This window comes from Trypanosoma brucei, chromosome 4, assembly GCF_000210295.1.
Source record: "Trypanosoma brucei gambiense DAL972 chromosome 4, complete sequence".
Lineage (NCBI taxonomy): Eukaryota > Euglenozoa > Kinetoplastea > Trypanosomatida > Trypanosomatidae > Trypanosoma > Trypanosoma brucei.
In genome coordinates, this window is record NC_026737.1 from 1,095,152 (window position 1) to 1,114,520 (window position 19,369).

Below are 19,369 nucleotides of genomic sequence, written 5' to 3' on the forward strand. Positions count from 1 at the left end.
AGGTGAAGATGGAATGAGAGGTATTGTTGTCCACAACAACGTGCACCAGTATTGGGAACTTTGTATAAATGAGCGATCTTACCCAACATTTCACCGCAAATAAAAAAAATGGCGAGATAAGTTTCTCTTGACACATGATATCAAATTGAGGATGTGACGCACCGGACTTACTTACCAATTCCCTTCTCCCAACTTCTTTTCTTCTGCCGCAGAGAACAGCGGAAGTTAAATGTTCGTGAACGACTAGGACTGCACACACCCCATCGGTAATTGTGCAAAAGACAACAGCGTTTACACATTCCAGTTTTTTTTTTTTTGCAACGCACATTTAGCGGCAACTGCGACCGCTGTTGTTGTTGCTGCTAGTAGGCATTGTGTTCTCCTCAACCCACTTGAGGTATTCTTCACTTCCAGAGCTTATTGGTACGCTAACAACTTCTGGCGTGCTGTATGGGTGATTCTTTTTCACGTTGTCAATGACCTCCTGTAGGAGCTCGGTGCGTGTCTTTATCATCATAAGACACTCCTGCTCTTCACACAGTTGACCTTCCCAACGGTATACGGAGGTGACGCTGGGGACAATATTGACGCATGCAGCTTTGTTGCTGCTAACTAGAATCCGCGAGATTTCGCGCGCGACCTCCGAGGTTGGTGTCGTCACGTAACACACAGAAAACATTTATTGAGCTGCCCGCGCCAGCCAAAAACTGGTATTCGTGCAAGTGTTTTTTTCGATACGCTACGCTTTTACCTCTTGTCCAATTTTTATGTATTTTCAAACGCTCGCTCAAGGAAATGTTCGAAAAATGGAGGGGATCAATGATAACAAATAATATCAGCAGGAGAGTGACGCCAAGCAACGTGGTGAAAACCAGAACGAGAAAGCTTCTATGCGTCGAACGACGAAGGGACAAGGACAGGGATGCCAGTTGAACGATGCATGACATGCTTGTAGGAGAGCATTCCCACGACCACTGTCAAGCACAGCGGGAGAGCAGGCTCCCGAGTAGTCCACCACCGTTAGCGTGGACAATACGCAGCGCACTCAGCTATGTTTTTTATCCATGCTACTCGGACCCCCCATCAATAGAGAATTGATTTTCGGAAGCAAAGCACATGGACAAGCTCGAATGTGCCTTTATATCCCAAGCAGGGTAAATAAATTTGATTCAAACACGTCTTGTTCAATGTCTCGTGCGCACCCTGGAAACCTTCTCCCTTGCCTTACAATGCGTCACTTTCTCTACAGTGCTTTACTCTGTGATAGGGCGTGGGAGGGGGGGGGAGGGGGATGCAAGGCGTATTTGTTAAGAAAAGCGCCGCAAGTGGAACTCTCCATTTCATCAGCGCCTCATAGCTTTGCCTCTCTCCTCCAACCCGAGACAGAAACGATGTGACCACCAGGGAACACGGCTGCGGAAAGCCTCCCGCCGTACACGCAGCCGCTATCCAATCCTATCGCTAGCGGTCTGTATTGTTCCTGCAAGCCCCGTCGCGAATCATGGCCAAACACCACCGTTTCAGGACCACGCCACAACGAGGCCCACGGAACACCGCCATCTTTCGTCTCCGGAGTGGCGACAAGGGTTACACCACCCGCCTTCTGTTCCTTCTCAATGAGATTACGTAGGATGGTAACCTCATCGATGTATTGGCAGTCCAGTGGGCGCTGCGGATGGAGGCCGCCGTGCGTCACAATCACATTATGGGCAGGGATGCGGATGATGTGCGGAAGCTGCGACAAGTAGACCTCCACATCAACAGGTACGGTCAGTGCAAATGGGGCTAGAGACGACTTAGTGTCCCTCTCATTCAGAGGACCTTTCTCTCTTATCTTTTTGACAAGTTTCAGCAGCTTCACATCATGGTTGCCGAACACACTGTGGGCCCCGAGGCGTTTGAGAAGGCGGACCACACCAAAGGAATCTGGTCCTTTGTTCACCAAATCCCCCACCGCAACTAATGTGTCACTTCCCTGCTTGAAGGAGACCGCGCGGAGGAGGCCCTGCAGCTGTGCCAGACAGCCGTGAATATCCCCCACAACCACAAGACGACCCGTTAGATTATCTAGCGTTAGCACACTGGCGTAGCGTTGCGCCTTCATAGCAATGCAACTAACGCTCCTTTATGGAGCTAGTAAGCGACCGTTTCTCCTCTTCTGTGGCCTAAAGTTGATCGTGAAGTATCGGGCGTTGTAACGACAGAAGTTTGCCCCAAAACAGCCGAAAATGGATGAAAATCAGATGATGTGCGAAGCATATTCACCAAGAAGAAATCGACACGAACGAGGGAAATTAATGGTCTTGTTAAGGCCGTTCCAACAGCTCTCAACTGCTCCCTTTTTTCAAACTATTTCAGCGGGTTAGGTAATCGCCAGGAAGTTATACGGAACGGAACCAGAACTGTCTAAGTATGGTGCTTTTGACGCCGGGAAGTTGGCAAAAAAAAATCTTCCAACGGGGAACGGAACGCCATAAGAAAAGCCCCACTCCACACTGCCCTTTCGCGCTTCCGGGATTATATGAATTGCAGCTGCTTCAAAAACTGTGATACCACACAACAACTTCTCCTAGCAACGGGTCGATGCAGACATAACAGTAGTTCAAGTTATTTGGAGATGCTCCGTCGTCTCTGTCAAACAGGTGAAGTCCGGCAACTGCGTGCACGGAGACGACAGTGGACACGACATCTGGTTGCAGTGATTGGTGGGGTGTGTCCTTCATTTCCACAACACGATCGGGTTCATCTGCCCCATTTGTCGCAGCAGCACCTGCTGCTGCTGCGGTAGGAACGGCGCGAATGGATACAAGAGCCTTGTAGAGCATCCGCGTGGCCTCCAAGTACACCGTCAACTCATCGTCCCACTGGTTTGTGGTACCGCCACCAGCAACTAGGCGCCAGAGAATATGGTAAAGAAACTCTGCTCGTTCATTCACATCCCCGAACACGGTGCGAAGTACCGCTAATGAGAGGCCGGCACAAGAGCCAAAAGTGAATGCTCCACTTCCCATGTAGTCATCGTCTTCATCATACTCACAGCCTACAGAGGCGAATTTATTGTGGGCGAGCAGGAAGAGAGCGCGCAACTCGTCGCACACGACAATATCGTGCGGCAGATAAACGTCGGCGCGCTTGACGATGGGCATACGGACACCGTCAAACAAGGGTGTTTCAAATTCGCTAACCATAACAGTTCCTTTGGCTTCATCGCCTTTGTCTTCGTCTTCGACGCAGCGCACAATTTCAGCATCTATGAGCCGCTTGAACGGTTCTAACGTAGTCCAGCGGCATTGTAACTCGCAGTACTCCACACCACCTCCACTCGACGAGGTTCCTTTGGGTTCACCACGCAACTGAAGTTTCTCTCGCACTTCTGGCGCATCGAAGAGGGAGGTCAGAAACTCCTGCAACAAACCCTTATGAAACCCGAAAAAGCGAAAATGGCCGGAAACGACAGTTCCAACGGTACCACTGTTGGTGCCTGTGGTGTCTCGTTCAAAGCGGAAGGCACTAATTTTTGTGCGGTGTTGAAGTCCCCACCTTCGATATGCTTCCTTAAAGAACGGATCGGCCATTAGAGTTTCCAAACGCCGCTTGGAAATGGGCTCAAAAGTAAATACTTCTCGTTGCACCATTTCCGAGTGTCGGCCAATTTTGACACTGTTGCTACCGTCCACTGCCTTAACTTTCTATTTACCTTATGTACCGAGTAATTCAACACTAGAAAAAAAAACACGAAGGGATGGAGGGAAAAAAACTGACAGTTGTTTTCAGGGCAAGAAATACTGATTTTTTTCCACTGGACGCATAGGTCCTCGAACTCCATGTTTTCCGACGCTAAGAAAAATGTTTCAGCTTGTCGTGCGTTATAATTTGCCTCTTCCCACATGTTATACTCGCTCACGCTCACTCAATCAGCTATTAACGGTTCAAGCCGACCCCTTCTCCGCACTCATTTCAGGTGAAGATGAACGGTAAGTGGTCTTGCAGACACGGCAGAGAGAAAAAGAGAAAAGCGCCCCCCCCCCCTAACCCCTACTTCGCTCTCCCAAAACAATGCGCAACATTTATTTCGTCCCGCTACGTACAGAACAACAAATGATTTATACAAACGACTTGCGCTCCAAGAAGCACTTCAAGAAGTACAACTGGAAGATAGTTACGAAGAGCAGCGATATCGCCTGAAAAATGCTCCACAGCATCATCCACTTCTCTGTGGCGTCAACAGTTTCCTTGTGCACATACTGAAGCGCCTGAAGACGTTCCTGCTTCAACTGCATCCTACGCATGCTCTTAGCCGCGGTCACCACAAGCCGTTCCACAGGGTCCAGCAGCTTTGTTTCATCAGACACTGAGTTGTAGTCTACGTGAAAACGGAAGTGGAACGATACTCGTTTTGAGGCCTCATGCGGTCCTGTGTTGTCAAAACAAGCGTGCAGAGCCGTCGCACCAACCTTCGCGAGTACTTCATGATCACCGGAGGACGCTCTATCCCACTGCATGAGCTCCGTCCCATTTTGATCATGCAAAGTTGCTTTTATTCCCTTGCCACCGGTCTCAACAACATAAAACTGAAAGGTGGCACGGGTGTGTGGAGGCACGAAATCCCACAAGCAAAGTTTCTCCCTCTGCCCAACCACCACTACCGCGGTTTCTACACCGCGGTGAACGCAAAGAAGAGTGAGAATGGCAAGAAGCTGCAGTAGTGCGTACATCTCTTCTTTTGGGTGTGTAAGTACGTGGGTACACGAACAATGTATATCACGCTGACGATAGTTGACGGTTGTATCGATATGTCTAATCCCCTTTCTAGTTGCTGCAGTAGAGTTCTTGGACAATTCCTTATTCTTCAAGCGATTTTTTTTTACGCTTTACTGCAGACCTCGTCCCAGCTTTTTTCCCCTACAACTTCCCTTCGGATGATTCGCTATTGTTCACCCTTTACTTTCGTACTCTTCTTGATGCTTGTTATCTCTCCCCCTCTTTGGCTGTCTCCGCCGTTCTATTCATTGCAGAAGGGATCCGCGCGCAGTTGGTACGGGAAATATATGAGAAGTGATTGAGGAAAGTGTCTAAAACAGAATGCGCGCATACACGCATCTGCGCAATAGCATCAAACGTAGGAACCACAGCCATAAAATGGTTACAGTAATACTAATAGGGGTAATTTGACGGAACCCTTGTAGATCCCGAGCATACAATGAACGGCGCGCCCGGTAGTAAGGAGGAAGAAAAAAAGAATGAGTGCACACACCATCGCAAGCACGCAGATAAAAAAATGTTTTCTCCACTCTCCATCCCTTTTCATTCTTCCAATTCACCACACCACCACCAAGGGCACGTAAGCCAAATCAAAACGTTCATTTTTCTCACACGGACCCGCCTCTGGGGGAGCGAATGACGAATCAAAGGGGAAATGCCCAGGCCCCCTTCACGCTGAAATAAGGCAGCTTGCCCTAAAGCACAGCAACCAAACAAATCATAGAAAAGAGGAGAGTGCAGAAAAGGAAATTGAAACGAACCAACAGCTCAGCGCAACTGTGGCCCCCACCCAGTTGGCCGTGCAAACAAAGGCCAAGGTGAAAGCGCGCTCAGACTACAGTTAGATGTTGGAGATGTGTGACTTAAGGGAAGAAAAGATGTGCTGTGCACACTCGTGCACAGATCCTGTGCCATGCCAGGCTTTCCCCACATTATTTCCTCTTCACGCCTCGGTACAGTCGTGTACGCCACACCTTGCGCCAACAATTCTGCACAGCAACGACGCGACCTTCACGGTAGTAGATAAAACACCGTAGACGTAATGACCGGCGGTGACAGCGGACGCGGTGCAGCGGTCAGTGATGTGATGAATTGTAACAATAAGGAGAAGGCCGCGGCGGACGACACGCAATCAAGCGGGGTAAGGGGTAACTGAGACAATCATGTTGCAGTCTCTACTGGCAATGTGCATTAAGAAATTTTAATATGTCACCGAGTACTTCTCTCCAGCGTACTTCCGTCAACACTTCATGACCTAAACCAGGGTACTCAATCAACTGCTTGTCCGTAGTCGGTACACAACTGAACAGTCTCCTCGACCCACTTACTGGACAAAGGGCGTCCTTCGCGCCATGTACAATTAACAGCGGGTAGGTGGCTCTCTCAACATGTTCCCATACGGATTCCATGGCGTCAAGCATCGTCTTGGCCCACCGAGTGGTAAGCTTCACCTTAAAATAAACAGGGTCTTGTTCCATTAGCTCCACCACCTGGCGGTTCGTGCTAGCTAACTTTGGGTCGATGCTGTCCACGCCAAACTTCGGCGCACAGTTTGATAGCACACCAACTAGCCACCGCTTGAAGGGGGTGGCAATTTTCGGATCGGGTTCCAATGCCGGTCCACTGAGTACAACCCCCGCAAAGCTCGTTGGGTCACGAAGAGAAACGTGTGTGGCTATAAGGCCACCCATGGAGTGACCCAGCAGGAAGCGCGGCAGTTTTGCATACTCGGGGTAAAGGGAAAACACACGCCTCCTGAAAAGGAAGATGTCATCAACGAAGTCTTCAAAGTCCACAACGTACAATCGTTCGCCCTCACTGGCGCCTGCGCCCTGATTGTCCATGCAAAAGACGTGATACCCTTCACGAGAGAAGTAACGGCCCACACCACCGTAACGAGCGGTGTGCTCACCGAGTCCACTCACGACAAAAAGTACACCGCGTACGTTTGGTACATCCCGCGGCGGTGCCCACTCAGTGAAGTGAAGCCAAAGTCCCTGTTTGTTTTGCAAATAATGAGGGAATAGTTCCGGGTCTGGTGGTTCGCGGTCTGGCGTGGCATACTTCAAGTCGTGATTGTCGTCGATGCAGCAGGAACAGCAACCCATTGCGGTATCTGTAATATGGGAAAAGTACACCTTCAATGGTGATTTTAAATGACTACTTCTTGCCCTTATAGTTACTACTTCAACAATCCAGGAGGAGTTTTTTTCCTTTTTTTTTTTTCAAGCGATGCCAAAGTGTTAGATGGGTTCCGCCTTAGTAAAGGTTTAACCGATAAATAGTCCAATGGGCGGGCTGATAGAACTCGTATCGTATACTCCCATAAGGTGCGACAGAACCCATAACAGCATTTACGGGAAATGGTGGAAAAAATAAAAGGTGAATGAAAGGGTAAAAACCCGGACGCACGCCCCGTCCTTCATTTGTAGCTATCCCTTCTGATTTTTGGAATCAGATCCCGTCTAGACAGGTGAAGTGTGTTGTCAAATGCTCACAACATAGGAAACCATTAAACAGATACAGTGCACAATCAAAAACCATCGAATCAATTGGTGTATCGCAAGATATCGCTCTAACACGCACACACAAGACAACAACATCAACAAAACGAATAGTCACCCACACGTTAAAAAACCCTCCTTTTTCTTTTTCTTTTACACCTGCTCTTTAATTGATATTGAAAGAAACGCAGTGAGGTGGGTCTGACAGAGGGACCACCGCATGCCACTTCGACGACCACAATGTCACGAACTGGAACTCTTTTTTACACCGTTTGAATTAATGCACAACCAAAGGCGGTCATGTTTCTCATTGCTTTGACTGCTTAATATCCACTCCGGGAGCCACCACGATGTCGTTTCTTCGGTGGTCCATATGAAGTTTCCGGTGACTTCTACTTCGTTGGTTGCAACGTGTGACGTAACACGACAACCCGACACAAAATTTTGTTTCTTTCACGTACTGTCAATGTGTCCATTCACAAGAACTGATCCTTCTGGACGCACGACAAAGACGTGAAATGAAGATGAAACGAAAAGACAATACTGATGATGTGTCCGTGGAGAAGGTCTCAGCGTATCGAACCCATAATTATAATGCTGCTTCTGAAGTTGCTTTCGTTGTGTATCTGCTGTCACGCCATGTCACATCCGTGCCTTGTTGAAGTTGCGGTTATATATGCGGGCTCCATTGTACAGCAATTTACATTTTCCCCCTTTCACTTACAGGTGTGTCTACACAACTTACACTTTGAGTCGGCCGCCTCCGCGGCGGGCGATTCATAAGGTGGTACAAAACAAAACAACAACAGCAACAGCAACCATGCAGCGCTAGGATAACCATTTGATTCCTCAGGACGTTCCAGCGACACTTGCCCATCTCCGCCGTGGCCTCCCCGCAAGCTTTACTACTAAAATTCAAGCATTTTCTCTCCAATATCACAAAGTCAAAGTGAGTACGGTTCTGCGGATTTGCGTCTTATTTTTACCCCCTTTCCTCCTTCACAAATAACTTCGCCTGTCACGCGCAAGCAAGCATGAAGGACCAACAATTACGTTCACCAACTAACTGCGTCTCAGCATCGCCTAAAAATGGAACGTTTCGCACACCCTCACAGTATTCAAAAAAGTTCCGACCAGTTTTGAAGGGGACTAGTTGCTGAGGCTCTAACCCGCATCAGAACAACCTGTGTTTACCAAGTGCAAGTGATGCAACATATATATATATATATATATATATACGCAGGTGTGCTTCAGTGGGTAACAATAAAAAAATACTGCAACGAGGCCATGCTAACTTGAGAGATACCGAACGCTATTTCTTTTTTCCGGAAAAAATCACGCAGTCCCCTTTCCTTCTTTTGCTCATTAGATATTTCACGACTGTTCCTCGCGCCCTGCCCTACTCTACTTACGCATTTTTTTTTTTCGTAAATGCGTTCCTCTCATTTTACCCTCGGAAGGCATCACATGTGTATATGGAAACAAAGACAAAAACAAAAACAAAGAAAAAAATATGAAGGCCAGTCGGGCGCAGCATGAGCTCGTGCAAAGATGCTGTTGCACGTTTTTCTTTTTCTATTCGTTTACTGCCTTTGAAATGACAAACGAGTTGAGTAAAGGAAACAACTAAAATCTCTCCGCCCCCTCCCCACCAAATACCCAGCACCAACATACAAATACACAAACATACATATGCGGAGACCTGTACGAGTAATCCCTCATACGTAGGTAAAAAAAAAAAACAAGTAATAATCAAGGATCGCCACGATATAAAGAAGACGGAACGAAGGGAAGAGAATGATGAAAGAGCTGCATTCAAACTCACGGAACGCGTATTTCACCCCCACCTCAACTTTCCTCCGTATTGTGAGGTAACTCCTCCCGTCAAGATAAAAGAAAAAAAAAGCAGCAGCAGCAGCAGCAGCGGGCGCGTGCCCACCACTTCTGTCACGATTCACCGCTCTCTAATATGTACAAGCTACATCAAAGGCAGCGGTTTGCGCGCAAACTCACCAAACAAACGAACAAATAAAACAAATAATTTTGATAAATAAATAAATGTAAATATAAATATACATGTATATGTTTGTGTCACAACTCCGCACCCTCAGAAGGAAATTTCTCAGCGTTCTTTACGTTGGCTCTGTTGTCACTCTCGGTGGACTCACCCTCAGGATGGTGCGCCCCCTCTGTGTGACCCACGTAATCTTTCCTGACCTCGTCATAACGTGAGCTAAAGAGTTCTTTTATCCACTTCTCTGTCCTTTCCCTCAGTAAGGAAATGGGCAGGCGATGCTTCTCTGGAATAAAATATACCATTGGTTGCTCGCTAGTGTCTGTCTCCATCTCGACCCGAGATTCTTCAGTGACTTCGGCGCCCTCAGGATCAGCGCTGACGGCAGCAGCACCTCCTTCAGGCCGAGCCGGTGCCTTCCCCTCTGCCTCCGGCTTCTTCTCCAACATGAGAAATTCCATGAGTTCACGTGTGGAACTCTGTGTAAGGACATTTACCACGTTGGGAGGCACCACAAGTTCAAACGGCCGGTAGGTCGAGCCTAAAAAGTAGCTGTAAGCATTGTAGAATTTGTCTGCGAACGTCTCCAGTACCATTTCTTCGAGTTTTCTCATTTCTACCAAAAGGTTCTCCAGCTCAGGTGGGAGATCCTCTTCCTCGACAAATCTCTTAGACTGAAGAGAATCGGATTCCTTACCTTCGGAAAGAAAACAATCACGCGCCTTTGCTCCTCGTGTGCTTCGTCTATCAGAGCTTACATCGGAATGACTGTCATTGCCGCGGAGGTACGCATCACAGAACGGTCCATCCCTAGTGATCACATAATATGCCTTGTCAACTCGGCGCAACATCTCCTGCTCGCTAAGCGAACCCTCACGCATGGGCTCTCCGAACCGTGGTGCAAGGTTCATAGGCATATGACACTGTGTGGCCCTCTCTGCCACACGCAGTGAGCCACACCACAAGAACCACAGCCGATCTTTCCCATCGCTCTTAAAGTACAAAACCATGCGTGTAATATATTTGTGCTCCGCGTGAAAGAAGTGCTTGATTATCTCCGCGCAAACGTTCTTTACCTCAAATGCTACGTGAGCGGAGACACCGCTCTCCTCGCTAAGGTACTCCGGCCCCTCATACGTCACTGTAACGACGAAGGGATCACTCTCAGCACGCTTTCTGTCTTTAATGGGGTACTTGTTTGTACGTCGTTGAATCATGGCTATACGCGGGCTCCAGACAACTTTGATCACACTGTTGTGGTAACCCTTAGGGAAGACAAATCGCTGAAGTATGCCGTTGCTCTTGTTTTTTCGTGCGACAAAAGCACCAATGTCGTCCTTGTTCAACACCTGCACCCGTGTTGTTGTCTCCGTTACGCCGTTGTCCAAAATTTCTTCGTGGATGGACAAGTACGTGGCCACTATGGGAAAATTCTCCGCGACTTCACGGCTGAAGCCGAGCTCAATTGTGGCTGCATCCAAGTCCTTTCCCTGCCGCCGCACGATTTCCTGGCCCCTCACATCAGTTGTGTACCATCCACGAGGAAAGTTATGTTCGTATACCACTGTGTCAGGAACAAAGACGTTTCGGCATGGTTTCATTGTTTTGGGATCTCGTTTACACAAAAGATCATAGAAGGAGGTGATGATGTCGTCACCTTCCATGGGATGGTTCTTCATCCATGACTTTACCCTCCTGCGGTTGCTCTTAGCTGTAAAGGCGTTTTTCATGTTTCCAGAATTGGTTTCTTGCGACCTACCCAATTGAAATAAAAAACAAAGCAGAAACTGGAAGAAAAACAAAGAGAAAATCCGGCAGATCGGCGAAGACACGGTGGGGCAAATGAGCATACAAACTTGGGCATGGGGCTCTACGAATATGCGTGCGCGCTCCGTACAGATATATGTTAACGACAAGGGAGCTCGAGATTACTTACTCGCTGGGTATTGGTATTCACTCCCTGATATTAACCTCATCTATTGCACATACACACAAAAATGTCTTGTGTCTGATATGTTGTTCAGCGGCATGCTAGTCCCTCAACGATGGAAGTGAAAATGCTGATTGCTGCTCGCTGTTCAAGCCTTCCTTTTCCTCCTCTGAAACCGCCACGACCCGAGCCTAAACTCACCTTCTGCAGCTGAGTTGTTGACAACGATGCTGCTGCTCCACACGCCGATTAAAATGGGCACCACTTCAAGACAACGGCGTCACACGCCCGTTGGACCACGGTAAAGCACCAATTCGTTGGAGCCCGAACACAGATCTGCCACAACGACTGTGAAGGAAGAAGAGACACAGAACCATTGTGCTCCTCATACCTTTCTGCGTTTCATCTGTATTTGAGTCGGCGGATCCTTCTGTGTCGATGACATCAACAACTGCGGACGCGATTAGTACGAATTCCTTGCCCTTGCGATGTCGGACGACCCTCCCCCATCCCACGCCTTTACGCAGTACCTATCTCAATTTCGTGACCTGATTTTCCTTCCCCTCTCAATGTGTTCTGCCTCTACTTCGTTAGTCGCTGGCGCACATCTTTGAAAACATGGGGCGCGACGCTACGCTCCGGTTATCAGTAAGGAAAAAGAGAGGGTGGGAAGAGAGTCAAATCGCAAAGAAATCACCGGGCATATATATATATATATATATTTTGAAAATGTCAATCACAGTGGTACGATATGCGAGGTGTACAGCCACCCCATTACACCACACGCAAATCCGTCACACGAATGACAGAGATTAGTAACATTTTTCAAACGCACGCTACGAACAACACACACCCCGTAATAAATATCAACGACATTTTTACGTGTCTCGTTTCTTAGTGCATTAATGTGAGCGTGGATGTTCAACACAGGCACACACACGTCGTTAGTATTAAAAGATGGGGGCGGAGGAAGACGGTGATAAGATAATCTAAGGGGTGAAACAATCCTCCCAATGAAATCTCACAGAATGAAATGGTCTGTAAAAGGAGGCTTATCATTAACCTCATACTAAAATTCACGGCATCACGTTCGTTTCCCAACTCTATCGTTTCACCCACTCATTTCCCTTCCGTTACATTTCATGGTTTCCCCCCCCCCCTGGTGACAGGGGATAAGAGCGGGTTGGTAAGCGCAAAGTGTTATGAAATGAACGGTGTATGCGCAACAGACTGTCACTTTTCGTTATCCAATTCCAAGTGAACATATACCCTTCCCTGTTTTTGTACTCCTCTCTCCTCTTTCCCCTCCTCAATGCTTCCCTTGCCTTCCCTTTCTTCTCGCGTCTTACTGTTTTGTTTTATGTTTCCGTTTTGTTACACTTATTTTTTATCTTCTTTTTTCGTTCCTCACGATAAATATAATATTGATAGAAGCGCCCAATGGAGGTCAAACGACCGAAGTCCCATTCGCGAAAAGCAATTTGTCTTGCTTCGTCTCCTCTCAGTTGCTCCAGCCGTAACAAGCCTCGTTCTGTTCTTATGTTTACCTGTTTTTTATGAGATAATTTACGTCCCCTTCGTTTCTTCCACACCCTCCTATTCGACGATACATGACTGTTTTATCCCTTACATTCACATCGCTCCGCCAACCGTCGAAGCGAAGGTTACATTAACCTTAGCAGTAGCTTTACTTCACCAGAAGCCCTCCCAACTTGGACTGCACAACCGGGGCGAACACTACTGAAATGATGGCCATTAACTTCACAAGAATATTCAGCGCTGGACCCGACGTGTCCTTCAGTGGGTCTCCAACCGTATCGCCAATCACCGCAGCCGCGTGCTGAGGCGAACCTTTTCCTTTACTCTTGTCACGTAGGCCACCCTTCTCAATATATTTCTTTGCGTTATCCCACGCCCCACCAGTGTTGGAGGCGCTGATGGCCACTTGCACACCAGAGACAAGTGCACCAGGAAGCAGCCCTGCAAGTGTGTAACGGCCAAACAAAATGCCAGTCACAATTGGAGCGAGCATCACCAGGCAAGCGGGGGCCACCATCTGCTGCAGTGCCGCACCCGTTGCAATGTTCACGCAACTCTCATAATCGGGCTCCTTCGTTCCAGCAGCCACGGCTGGATCCTGGAACTGGCGGCGGATCTCATTCACCATATCCATCGCTGCTACACCCACTGACTTCATCGTAAGGGCGGAAAACCAGTAAGGAAGCATGGCACCAAGGAGCAGGCCAGCCATCACTCGAGCATCCAACAAATTAACAGTGGAGATGCCAACACGTGACACGTACGCTCCATACAGAGCCAACGCCACAAAAGCAGCGGAACCAATGGCAAAACCCTTTCCTATTGCGGCGGTGGTATTACCTGCAGCGTCAAGCGCGTCAGTGATCTCACGGATTTCATGTCCCATGTGAGCCATTTCAGCAATGCCACCGGCATTGTCAGAAATGGGGCCGTAGGCATCAATTGTCAGCGCAATAGACATGGTGGACAAAATGCCCAGCGCAGCAAGCGCATATCCGTACAAACCCGCACAGTGGTGCGAAAGGTAAATCGTGAAAGCCATAGCCAGAATAGGAGGGAGCACCGAAATGTAACCGAGTGAAAGGCCGTAGATGATGTTCGTAGCGGCACCCGTTTCACACGACTCTGCGATCTCCTGCACAGGACGATAGCTGTTGGAAGTGAAGTACTCAGTGGAGTAACCAATAAGAAGACCAGACCACAAACCGCATAGAACGCACACCATTGCCCTCCACTTGGTAGTTTCTACTGCTCCAACGGTAAAGGCATCTGGAAGTGAGTAAGCCGTTATGAACACAAGCACAACCGTTGCGCCAATGGTTGACACCAGCAGCTGATGCTTGAGTGTGGGCTCGATGTCCTCAGCCCATTTCACACCACTGTTAGTTGCCGCAAGAAGTGCGGTACCAATACAAACGAAGATACCACCGGCAGTGATCAAAAGCGGGTACATCATGCAAGTGAAGTCTGCGCTGAGCTCGGCGGAGCTTGCAGCAATAACCAGCGCCGCGCATGTCGCCTCACCAAAGCTTCCAAAGAGATCAGAACCCATGCCGGCAATATCACCAACGTTGTCACCGATGCAGTCGGCGATCACACCGGGGTTACGTGCGTCATCCTCGGGAATGTTCTTTTCCACTTTCCCTACAAGGTCGGCACCAACATCAGCGGCTTTGGTGTAAATACCACCTCCCACACGGCCGAAGCACGCCACGGATGACCCGCCCAATCCAAAAGCAGCGACACACTCGAACAATTCCGGCAACCTCTCGGCCGAGTCACCAAAGTACGTCTGCATCAGTTTCACCGTGCAGAAGAGAGCAAACAGACCAATGGATGTGAGTGCGAAACCCATTGTGATGCCACCTCGGAACGCTGTTTGGAACGCCAAAGCGTAACCCCGAGATTGGCTGCCATTTGCCAACACGTCATCGTCGCTCCCACCGCTTCCTACAGTCGCCATGACGGCGGTGCGGGAGTTGGTATACACCGCAATGCGCATTCCAATCCAACCGGCGAGCACAGACGTGAAGGCTCCAATAACAAATGCGTAAAGCGAAAATGCAGCATTCACCCACGGAGCCTCCACGGCCACCGGAGGCCGGCCGTCTTTGCCTTCGCCCTGTGGTGAGGACATGGCCACGCCAAGTAGGAAATAGAGCAAAGCACCGAACCCAAGCATAAATATGCCCATGTACCGATACTCTGCAAAAAGAAATGCGTTGGCACCGTCAGATACTCGCTTACTAATCACGTAGACGTTCCGCATCACCTCGTCAGTGAGATGAGCGTTACGCATGATATTACCCTTGCCAGGGGTAATTTTAATGTCAGATGCAACATACCACCAGTACATGGCAAAACTGAAACCAAACGCACTAGCTAAGAAAATGATAGCAGTAGCTGTCGTGACACTCATCACTTTAATACCGCTTGTGATGGATACCGCGTCACCGGGTGCAGTCGGTGAATCCACCTTGCCTCTTCCCCCCAGCTCCTGTTGGTAAGTTGTGGCATTTTCGATTGGTTTGGGTGCTGTCTGCTCTTCAACCGTTGTGGCAACAGCAAGACTGCATAAACATGCCGTCACTACGGCTGCTTTTAGAAGCAGCGGTGACATTTTAATCATCGCACACCTCCTTTTCTCACTTTTCTTGTCTCTTTGATATTACCTTTAAATCCTTTTTTTTAAAGGTCAGCTACGCCCACCCGCGTGATAATTTGGAAGTCTGACGAGACCAAATACGAAATAAGAATAGTCGTAAACAATAAATAGAGGAGCAAATGAATTAGAAGCAGTGAAAAAATCCCCTTTGTTCCTTCCCTACACTTCTCTTGCTGATGAACGAACCAAGACTGAGGTTACTCCACTGATATGTGAGACAAAATTAGGCACGTAAAAAAAAAAAATATACCCGGTGATACCATAACGTTAAAGATTTAACGGCATAATTGAGAAAAATAGCAACCCACGAAAGAAGGGCAGAAAAAGATGTAGTAAATGGAATGCAAAATGAAAAAGAAGTGCCAGAAGGAAGGAGATGAGCTCCAACATGAGCATAACTGCCGCAACGGTTACTGAATTAAAGGGGAAAAGGCAAAATCGTTATCAATACAGGTAACTTTACATTGAGAGAAGTGCCTTTAAGTACGTGTTGCGGAGGCCACTGGTCAAAACACCAAGTACAACACAACAACGTTATTTCATGTCGTGTACTCTCGGTAAATGGGCAGCACCCGCAACTACCAGTAATTCGGTGTCATGTCTCTGTTCCATTCCTTCTAACCCTTGTGAAAAAAAAAGTAAACAAACAAATTGACTCCTCACCCATTTTTTCTTTTGGATGGTCACTAATGAAACTTTTTTGAGCAGATAAAGCAAATAAACAAAAGAGACATAGCGGCAACAACTCCGCAGCATATCCCCCAAAGTATATTATAAACTAACGATCAAGCGAAAAAATACAAGAACAGAGATACAAGACAAATATTTGAAAGTTATTAAAAGATGATGTAAAGCAATATCATAATGCATTATATTCAAATGATGGCGAAACATCAACCATACATGTGTACTCATGTATGAACCAACACAAGAAATAAGTTCAACGTAACCCAATGATTGTTTCATTCGGTGCAACCACGGACATGGAGGCAAAAAAGGCAACCATTGTTAAAAAGGGGGAAAACGAAAAAGAAGAAAACAAGTATGTAACTACGCAAAGGATGTTGTTCAAATATTGTAGAGGTTGAAGAAATAGACGCACATGATGAAAAACGTTCCAAGTAAAGAGGGAGGGGGACAACAAGCAGACATAAGTACACAGTGATGTGTTTATGTGTCGATTTCCGTGTTGGAGTAATTGCGCCCCCTGGGATGCACCACGCAATACGTCACCACGCGCTACCTGAATGATGTATATATATATATATATATATATATATATATATATATATATATACGTATATACATAGATATTCCCAGAGACTTCTCTGCGATTATAGTTTTGCAGTAGCGGCCTCGTGATCATTTGCTGTAGAGAAATACGACATAGAGCTTTTCGATATCCCGATTCCCCTTCCCTCAAGGGAGATTGGTTGTGGGACGGTTCGTTCTCACCGCTTCTACCCGGATATTCATGCCGTTTCTGTGCGTCATTGTGATTCTGCCTATTTACGTCCTCCATTTTAAGACTGTTCAGTTATGTAATCTGTACCATCTATCAACCACTTGCTACTCACTGCTGCCGCCTCTGTTCTCAACCTGTGCAGGACTTCAGTGATCCTCCGCACTCAATACCGATGCTTGCTCACCCGTTGATGCAGCCGGATCCCACTTGTCGTGTGTGGTGTGTTCGTCGTTATTTCCTTTCATTATGCCAATTTACTCATATGAGTCCGCATTATCGGCATCCAAATCAGGGAACTCAGTTTCATCTTGAGATAAGGCAGCTGTCCTGTTGGACAGATAGGAGCGGTCTCTCCTTCCATGAAACTTATTACCCACTATGGGTAGCGTAACCTCTAGGTGGTGCGCATCTCTCTCCTTAACCGAACACTTTCCCCCATCATTCGTCTCAAGAAACTAGGAGCCTTGAAAGGCTCTCACGTATGCCAGGGCTGAGAAAACGTCAGGTACGGCCTCCATCTACTGAATGACTGAAACCGTTGAGGCAGAAGCAGCCTCTGCTCCAAAGCGGTGCGACGCGATGTTTCTGCTGACATACCTGAACCGAGCGCTTCGACGGGCATATTTTTGATAGTGGTGTTACAATTTCCTTCCTGCAGCGTGAAATCTGTTTCCACACTTCTATATCTCCGTATAACCAACGGCAAGGGACCCATTCACACCAGTGGAGGCGTGTACTTCCCCACAGTCAGAAATGGAAAGGGTTTCCGTGCTTTTCCAATCTGCAGGCGACCCGGCGCAGCACATTTTGCACCAGAGATATTTCCCGACACCCCCTCATGTGCTGCAACTCATTTATTGGGGGTTGTGTATGAAGAAAAGCAGCCACTAATTCCTTCACATTATTTTCTAAGGAATGGGGAGGCAGTTTCTTCAGGGAAACCACCCATGATACATCGAGAGCCTCTTGCCCAGCACTTTGTTGCTTCACTTCAGCGGTCTCCTCATGCAAGATAACGTTTGCTTGCGTGTTGCCGCCTTTTTAGCTCAGCATGACCCTGTTGAGTAATTGGTAACATTTTTTTTTTCCTTTCTATCTCACAGTTTCCTCTCGTCTTGCACGGTAAAGCTTTTCACCCCCTTTCCCCCTGTTTTCCACTCCTGTTGTGGTGCGTATAACTGACATAGTACAATATCCGTGTAGCCTCTGCAGGGAAACGTCAATTTGGGACGTTCACATCCCGGTCTTATTTATTTGTAAAGACATGTACAGAATTTTAATTTCCTTCTGTTATGTGCTTGTATATCTCCTTTGCCTTCCTTCGTTTTGTTTTTTACTTAAAAAATTAAAAGATACTACCGTAAAATCCTTTCACTCTCTTGAAGATGTTTCTGACGCTTAACAGATGTGGTTTAACGGACTCACCCGACCATGAGGTCTGCTCTCGCCTTCATCGTACGATTTTTATACATTATATATACATATATACATACATATATGTATTTTTTGAGGGGGGTTATCAGATGACGCAAGTACACAAAAAGAAAGAATGAAGAAAAAAGTTAGACATAAAAAGTAATCAAAACATCATAGATACATGTACATACACATTAATATAATGGAAAACATACATATACATCAAGAAGTTGTGCTTTGACAACGTAAAAAAAAAAAATATTGCAGCGCCGACAGAACGCTGATATGACAGCCTAAGGCACTGAAGCGTAAACTCCATAAGTTCGTGTGTATATTAAGAGACCTCATGAAAGTCGATTGTCACCAGCCGGGGCATATATATATATATTTTTTTTTTGTTTATATGGGGAAGGACTAAATGAATAAGTTAGGGACGAAGGGAATATTAGTTGCATTAACTCGCCACAGAAAAAAAAAGTGGCCCCCGACCAACATCCCTTCACTATACCACATGAATCTCTTCTTTTTATTTTTTCCAGGACAGGATTGAGCCGGTTGAAAGGGCGTGTGAAGACGTCATTCACGATATGCCGCGCCTCCCAGGCGGTAGAAAAGAAATCGCGAGAAGCGGTTGCCGAAATAAAATAATCAAAAATGCAAGAAAGCGAAGTGACGTAACAAACTCCAATTGAGGGAGGCACATACACGTGCGCGCACACCGCAATACCAACGTAAAAACACATGTAGGAACGGGAATAAAAGTGCTCTAAAACCCTGTTCAGTAATGTCTCGTAAAAGTGTGGAACATCAAACGAGAGTTCATGTGCTTTGCGCTTACCCGCGGATAATTGAGCAGATGCATGATAGGATCTCAAAAAGGCACATAGTTGTAGAAAAAAAAAAGAATAAAATCAGTTCCGAAGTTAATGAAAAAGTCTACGCATGTATATGTTGAAAACGTCAACAAATGCATGACCACAACGTTCCTGTGGCCAACTATATGGCATGATGGAGCAAGCGTGGCTATACAAGCACACCCTCCTCATAGCAAACAATAGTAATACCAACAATAGGG

General features: G+C 47.2%; 9 protein-coding genes across 9 annotated transcripts; all 9 read right to left on the minus strand.

Annotated features, from left to right (window-relative positions):
• Positions 1 to 328: 328 nt before the first annotated feature.
• TbgDal_IV4410 (divalent cation tolerance protein, putative) lies at positions 329 to 679 on the minus strand (the record flags this gene model as incomplete). The annotated part of the gene is made up of 1 exon (XM_011774728.1): positions 329 to 679. The coding sequence occupies one exon, from the start codon at positions 677 to 679 to the stop codon at positions 329 to 331; it is 351 nt and encodes a 116-aa protein (XP_011773030.1).
• Positions 680 to 1,351: 672 nt separating this feature from the next.
• TbgDal_IV4420 (serine/threonine protein phosphatase, putative) lies at positions 1,352 to 2,104 on the minus strand (the record flags this gene model as incomplete). The annotated part of the gene is made up of 1 exon (XM_011774729.1): positions 1,352 to 2,104. The coding sequence occupies one exon, from the start codon at positions 2,102 to 2,104 to the stop codon at positions 1,352 to 1,354; it is 753 nt and encodes a 250-aa protein (XP_011773031.1).
• A 433-nt stretch (positions 2,105 to 2,537) lies between these two features.
• TbgDal_IV4430 (hypothetical protein, conserved) lies at positions 2,538 to 3,635 on the minus strand (the record flags this gene model as incomplete). The annotated part of the gene is made up of 1 exon (XM_011774730.1): positions 2,538 to 3,635. One exon carries the CDS (start codon positions 3,633 to 3,635, stop codon positions 2,538 to 2,540), a length of 1,098 nt encoding a protein of 365 aa, XP_011773032.1.
• A 468-nt stretch (positions 3,636 to 4,103) lies between these two features.
• TbgDal_IV4440 (hypothetical protein, conserved) lies at positions 4,104 to 4,715 on the minus strand (the record flags this gene model as incomplete). The annotated part of the gene is made up of 1 exon (XM_011774731.1): positions 4,104 to 4,715. The coding sequence occupies one exon, from the start codon at positions 4,713 to 4,715 to the stop codon at positions 4,104 to 4,106; it is 612 nt and encodes a 203-aa protein (XP_011773033.1).
• Positions 4,716 to 5,936: 1,221 nt separating this feature from the next.
• TbgDal_IV4450 (monoglyceride lipase, putative) lies at positions 5,937 to 6,869 on the minus strand (the record flags this gene model as incomplete). Its single annotated transcript, XM_011774732.1, has 1 exon — positions 5,937 to 6,869. One exon carries the CDS (start codon positions 6,867 to 6,869, stop codon positions 5,937 to 5,939), a length of 933 nt encoding a protein of 310 aa, XP_011773034.1.
• Positions 6,870 to 9,356: 2,487 nt separating this feature from the next.
• Positions 9,357 to 11,129, minus strand: TbgDal_IV4460 (hypothetical protein, conserved; the record flags this gene model as incomplete). The annotated part of the gene is made up of 1 exon (XM_011774733.1): positions 9,357 to 11,129. The coding sequence occupies one exon, from the start codon at positions 11,127 to 11,129 to the stop codon at positions 9,357 to 9,359; it is 1,773 nt and encodes a 590-aa protein (XP_011773035.1).
• Positions 11,130 to 12,896: 1,767 nt separating this feature from the next.
• Positions 12,897 to 15,377, minus strand: TbgDal_IV4470 (vacuolar-type proton translocating pyrophosphatase 1, putative; the record flags this gene model as incomplete). The annotated part of the gene is made up of 1 exon (XM_011774734.1): positions 12,897 to 15,377. The coding sequence occupies one exon, from the start codon at positions 15,375 to 15,377 to the stop codon at positions 12,897 to 12,899; it is 2,481 nt and encodes an 826-aa protein (XP_011773036.1).
• Positions 15,378 to 16,353: 976 nt separating this feature from the next.
• On the minus strand, positions 16,354 to 16,935 carry TbgDal_IV4480 (T. brucei spp.-specific protein; the record flags this gene model as incomplete). Its single annotated transcript, XM_011774735.1, has 1 exon — positions 16,354 to 16,935. One exon carries the CDS (start codon positions 16,933 to 16,935, stop codon positions 16,354 to 16,356), a length of 582 nt encoding a protein of 193 aa, XP_011773037.1.
• A 1,703-nt stretch (positions 16,936 to 18,638) lies between these two features.
• On the minus strand, positions 18,639 to 19,037 carry TbgDal_IV4490 (hypothetical protein, unlikely; the record flags this gene model as incomplete). The annotated part of the gene is made up of 1 exon (XM_011774736.1): positions 18,639 to 19,037. One exon carries the CDS (start codon positions 19,035 to 19,037, stop codon positions 18,639 to 18,641), a length of 399 nt encoding a protein of 132 aa, XP_011773038.1.
• Between the last annotated feature and the right edge of the window lie 332 nt (positions 19,038 to 19,369).